Raw genomic sequence first — 5,918 nt, forward strand, 5'->3', positions numbered from 1 at the left:
ATGGAACTGTCACGGAATTAACTGCCATGTCTCAAAGACCGAATGTCCCGCCCTATGGAAGTGTCTTCTTGACAATACACTAGGGGTCCAAAGTATCCTTTCCCCTAACCTTCCAACACACGCACACACACACACACACACACACACACACAAAATACACACACACATACACACAAAATACACACACACAAACACAAAATACACACACATACACACACATACATACAAAATACACACGTACACAAACACAAAATACACACATACACAAACACAAAATACACACAGACCTTTGTGTGGTATGCTACAAATATTTTATTACAATGTTCTTTCTTAATGCAAAATATTTTCGAGTCAATGTCCTAATACACGGAAGCCGTTCTTGCTTGTTTCCCTAGATGGTCTGCTTTAGAAGGTATTGAGAGCTACTGGGAACACTGCCACTGAAACACATTCAATGTTAGTGGTTTGCTTTGCTGCAATAAACAGGGACCAAGGAACTCTTGCTCTGCCTGCCATGGGTCAAAATCAAACATGCAGAGCCATGGCTGCTATCTAGGGAGTGAGGCCACAAGATAAGATGCTGAGACAGACCAGGTCCACCTGAGGACTTGATGGGTCACAGAAGGGCCTTTCAGATTCGGGGATGGAGAGCAGGTGGGTGAAGAAGTGACACAATGTGCCCTGGCTCCAGGTCCTCAGGACATACAAAGACAGACCTCTGCAGTGTAAGTGTGGGTTCTAGAAGACACAAAACCTCCTGTGCAAGGCTTGAGACACAGAAGGAACCAGAAGGAATATAAACAAAGGCACATGCACATTTGCTGCAAAGGTTGCTGCAAATATGGCCCCAAAGAGGGGTTTAGCACAGCAATCTGTGTCACAGAAATGCTTATGGCATCACTGTGCCTCCTGCACAAAACTAGGAGAGAACACAATTATCGGAGATGGGTCCGTCCAACAAAAGGCCATGTGGAGAGGGCTGTACGGTCTCATCTGAAAAAGATGTCACTATGAGGGACAAAATCGTTCATGGACTCAGCTCCTCTGCGGCAACAACAAAAACAGCCAATACTCAAGACATAGACAAGAGCTATGTGCGAACAGACCTGGAGCAAATAATGCAAGTGAGAATGGAATGATGTAATGCCATTGTGCCCTGAAGGTCAACAAGCTAGCAACTTCCAGTACCACAATCCCACAGCATGGCCACGTCTGTGGTCAGTGAGAGTCACAGGTAGCAGGTATGCAAGCATAGCAGGTATGCAAGCATTCCAGAGGGAGAGCAGCCCGGATGTCCAGACTAAGTCTTTGGATGTGCTGTCCTGTGTGATCACCATGTTCTTGACCTTCGAGGGATCCATACCCTGGCTTTCCTGCAGTTGGCACCAAGAGTTCTCAATGCCCATCCTTCTGCATTGCTTTTCATTGCTCCATGTTGGCCATCTAGGCAGCACTGTCCACAGCAGTGACTTCTCTACATAACGGGGGTTCCCAGTCCCCTCTGAAAGAACCTCAGGGCTCCGCAGGAGCCTCCGATTGCCATAGAGAACCACACCAATTCTTGGAGTGACATGAGCCCGCCTGTTTTCCATGTCTGACCCCCAAGGTATCCACTTGAGCCTCCCACCTCCTGCTCTGAGCCCGGGGCTGAGAGCAGAGAAGACTGTGCATCTCGTGGAGGAAGCCTCTGGGGTTCTTTGGAGATGTCAGGCTGAGATCCGCAGGCTGAGGAGCAGGGCTGCTGGTGAGATTGGGCCGGCATGGACTCAGCATACCTTCCCAGGCTGGCTGCTGTCCCAAGGGGGCAGTGACAGGTAGTCCTGATGCTTCAGGGACTTGAAAAACTGAATGGCTGGCACCTGGGGCATGGGCTCGCAGGAAGGCTTTTTGACAGACAGATTCTGGTCTAGGTCCACCATCTCTGGACACAGGCCTGGAGAAGGTGGTTTGCTATGTGGTGAGAGGGAACCAGGCGCCAGGCCAGGGAGAAAGCAGTAGTCACCCACCTGCTGAAGAACAAGGAGGCCTTCGTGGTGTGGGGATGTTGGGGCTACCTCCTCTCTGTGCTCTCCTGGGCTTACTGCAGTGCTGCTTGGCACAGGAGGGACAGGATTTCCCAGAGGGATCTTGGGGGGCTGACTTATGCTTGGAGGGAGCTCCACATAGTCATCAAATTCTGGGGGTGGAAGAGCTGGACTTCCAGGAGGGACCCCAGGCAGCGTGACACAGAGGCTAGGACCCTGAGCTGAGGGCAACCCTGGAGAGGGGCCCAGAGAGGTAGACGGGGGCCCTGTGGGCAGGGTGAGCACCAGATCTGCAGGAGTGACATAACCAGAGGCCACCACGGGGTCCTCAGTGCCTCCAGAGTTTAAGGACAGAGTCACTGCATTGTCCTTTGGCTCCTGTTCCTCCACCCTCAGGTCGAGTGAAGGGCTATCCCTCTGTTCCATGGATGGGCTCTCTGTGGTCTTCAGACTAGACTCACGCTCGGCATCCACAGCCTGGCCCATGCCCATCGCCTGGGACAGTGGTACCAGCTGTACTTGTCCCCCGGGAGGCAGGCACAGGTACTCCAGGGTGTGTGGCAGTTCTGGCTTCAGGCTGCCACTTATCTCTGGGGGTACCAGTTGGCCTTGGAGATTAGTCAGGGAGTGAGTTGTAGGAGGCCCCAGGTAGGGACCATTTAAGTCAAAGTTGGGTTTCTGGCTCTCAGGCTTGCCAAAATGGGTTGGTGGGTCTCGCTGGCCATCGGAAAGCTGTTCTGTGGGTTCTGATAAGGTGACTGGAGTTGGGTCAGGCCCAGACGGTAAATCTTGAACAATTTTAGGAACCTCTATGGTGAGAGGTGACACTTCATTGTCCACCGTATGTGAATATGACATCCTGTGGGGACAGTGAGGGTAGAGACCAGGAACCTAGATATGTCGTGTATACCCAGCCAGGCATCCTTTTCAGAAGTCCTGACCCCTTCAGGCCTCACAGTACGCACAAAGGAATGGTGGTGGTGAGACCCAGCTAATAACATGGGCCTATGTTAGTGTCCAAAGGATCATGTACCCAGGGTTCAGTTCACATCCCTACTCTAGGCTTTGCTCTTAGCTTCTGCTCCTCACTGCCCACTGTGTTCAGGGCAGGGCTTATATCTTCTTGGGTACCATGGATGCCTTACATCCTTCTACCCACAGGGCCACTGATTCACCCCAACAGGAGGGCTTTAGCCTCACTGCACAAGTTGAACCCCTCAGGTATGCACTCTTTGCCACCCACGTGGCCACTGCAGGGCATGGCTTATATAGCCATCCTGGCAGGGAGAGGATTCCCACTTAACGATGTCGCCTCTGGTCCCTCTCTCTCATCCTAACCTGGGAAGGAGGAAGATCTTCCTCATGTCTACCTGGAGTGGCACTTGCTACAGTGGGTGTCATCCCCTACATTCACTTCAGAGACCCCCCGGCTGTGCTGATGTGCACAGTGGAGGCCTATCCTCCCACAGGCTACCCAGGGTCTGAATGAACCACTCACCCCTGTAGCTCAGCGAAAAAGTTTCTCTGCGGCCCCTGGGGGGTAAGGTTCTTGGTGGCAAAGGCTGATGTGCTGCTAGGAGACCAGAGTCCTTTTCCTCCATCCTAGAAGGGGAACAACATTTGTGCGTGTGAATGTGGCACCTCAGGAAGGAGGGGACAGTGGAGCATTGCATGTGTGTATGATGTCTTCCATGAGCTCCAGACATGGAAAGAATGTCCCCATGGTGAGGCTCAGCTCAGGCTTCTGACAGCAAGAAAGCGAGAGGCATCCAGGGGATGGTCACTTCCCTCAGATGTCAAGCTCATGAAGGGAGCAGGTCATACTGTTCACCACAGCTTCATCTTCCATGGTTCTTCTGCACATGGCCATTGTGTCATGAGATGCTGGCAGCCATGCCTTTCCATTTTTTAGACCCCTATCTCGGTGACCCGAAGGCACCCTTGATGCAGTTGGCTCTTCACCAGCTCAGAAACATTTATGTTAGGCTCAAGTCCCTTCCTGGAAGCCCTCAGTTCCATGCCTATCCCCAGGAGCAGCCCCTCCTGAGCTTCCTCTGCAAGGGAATGTTCTCGGTTCTGTCTGTGGCACCAAACAGTGCTAGGTAATCTGTGGACTCCTCTTCCTTAGAGTACCCAAGGAGTTCAGAGATCCACCTCCTGCTAGCCCCACCTCCTGGATCTCCCACTGTTCTCCACTGTGACAGCATTGGGACAGGGACCAGCAGCATCTCTGTCTTCCTACCTGGAACAGCAGGCTCTTGCTGGGGTTGGGGATTTTCTCCTTCCACTTTCTGTACAGCCTGGAAGACAGCAGGAAGATGTGTCAATGAAGGTTCCAGGGACCTCTGGGTCAACTACTCCTGTGCCCAGGTATAGAGGGAAAACTGAAGCCAGGTGATGAGTGACAGTGAGGGAATTATAGTGTGCCAGGCTGTGTCATCCCTGTGACCCTGGGACCCAGTGCCCACTTGCCTCTGTCCACAGACTGCCTTACCTGCATCCATAGGCACAGCCAAAGCGGAGGGCCAGGAGCAGGATCAGGATGAGGATGATCAGGATGAGGACGATCCCCCATGTGGGCATCACTTGTTCAAGGAGAAGGAGAAGGAGCATTAGGTGGCAGGTACAGGGTGCAGGCTGAGGGAGGAGCTAGGTTCCAAGGCCCTCTGTGAGGAAGGCTGGATACTTCGGGAAGAATCCTTGGGTCTAAACTCAGTATTCAATGTGGGAAAGTTCTGCCCGCAGCAGCAGCAGAAGTTCCCAGAGGGGACTGACTGAGCCTGGCAACCAGGGAGACTTTCTTAAGGAGGCAGCTCAGAGCATGACCTCCGGAATCAGGGAGCTTCATAGGAGATGGAAAGTGGGCCAGAAAGGGGTCCCTTCTGTCAGGACACTAGCCTTCTTGACCTGGGCTCTGTAAGTCTCTCCTGTCTATCTCCTGGGTCCATGACTCCAATCCTCCTCCTGCTTAACTGGCAGTCAGTCCGAGACTCCCCCTTCAACAAGTCCTGCTATGAGGAATGCTTCCTACCACTGCCACTTTCCAGGTCTCTAACTTCCGTGGATCTTGCCTTGCACAGGTGGTCACCATGGGGAGAGTGAGGGTTGAATGCAAATGTCAAGGGAAGGAAATTGGGCAGGACCAATGGGTCCCACCAACCTTCCCAAACTAGGCACTCATATAGGTCTATGGATAGTATAGCTTTGCTGAATTGGGAACGAGAACTCAGATTGACTAATCATGGCTGCCACAAAGTCTAATGAAACCAAGAGGTCTAAGCCCCAATGGACAGGGAGAAGGACAGTGAGACAGATCCACTCCTCTCTTAAGTCCACACTCTCAGTGTACAGTATACCAGCTATCATTTCCCAGGGACAGTCACGGGGGAGGGAGGCCAGGGCAGAATGGGTCTAGAGCCTCCCTTGCCCTGTGCAGTGGGGCAGTCCCAGGAGTGTGGTGGCCAAGAGACATACCCCAGTCTGTGGTCCAGGTGCACTCCTCACTCCACTCACTCCAGATCCCAAAGTATTCAGGGAGGGGCTTGACCCTCACCCTGGCCGAGTATGAGGTGGAGGGCACCAGCCGCGGCAGGGACATGCTATGGGCATGATCTAGGATCTCTGTCTTGCTGTCCTGCAATGACAGGTATGTTAAAGTTCTAGTCCAGACCAAGACCCCAGTTCAGAGCCTACTGTGATCAGCCACTGTGGGAGCCCCAGGTGCCAACTCTCCTAGCATTGGTAGCCATACCCAGGCTCAAGCCCTGACTCTCTTTACCTCCCAATTTATCTGGTATGCTGCCTTGGCCTAAAATCTGTCTGACCCAGGATTATCTTACTGGTTTCCAGGTCCTAGACTGTGAGACAGTGTGGTGGTGGTGGAGTTGGTGGTGG

At 52.7% G+C, this 5,918-nt stretch overlaps 1 protein-coding gene across 1 annotated transcript in view; it reads right to left on the bottom strand.

Annotated features, from left to right (window-relative positions):
* Positions 1 to 304: 304 nt before the first annotated feature.
* The window catches only part of Csf2rb (colony stimulating factor 2 receptor beta common subunit), a 25,211-nt gene continuing 19,597 nt past the window's right edge, over positions 305 to 5,918 (bottom strand). Inside the window, exons 11-15 of the mRNA XM_005354251.2 lie at positions 5,499 to 5,658; positions 4,519 to 4,609; positions 4,267 to 4,324; positions 3,523 to 3,626; positions 305 to 2,883 (exon numbers count right to left, since the gene is read on the bottom strand). Coding sequence (XP_005354308.1) covers positions 1,767 to 2,883; positions 3,523 to 3,626; positions 4,267 to 4,324; positions 4,519 to 4,609; positions 5,499 to 5,658 — 1,530 coding nt within the window. The 3' untranslated portion in view covers positions 305 to 1,766. The remainder of the gene's footprint in view (positions 2,884 to 3,522; positions 3,627 to 4,266; positions 4,325 to 4,518; positions 4,610 to 5,498; positions 5,659 to 5,918) is intronic.

The sequence above is a fragment of the Microtus ochrogaster genome, chromosome 15 (assembly GCF_000317375.1).
Source record: "Microtus ochrogaster isolate Prairie Vole_2 chromosome 15, MicOch1.0, whole genome shotgun sequence".
In the NCBI taxonomy this organism is placed as follows: Eukaryota; Metazoa; Chordata; class Mammalia; order Rodentia; family Cricetidae; genus Microtus; species Microtus ochrogaster.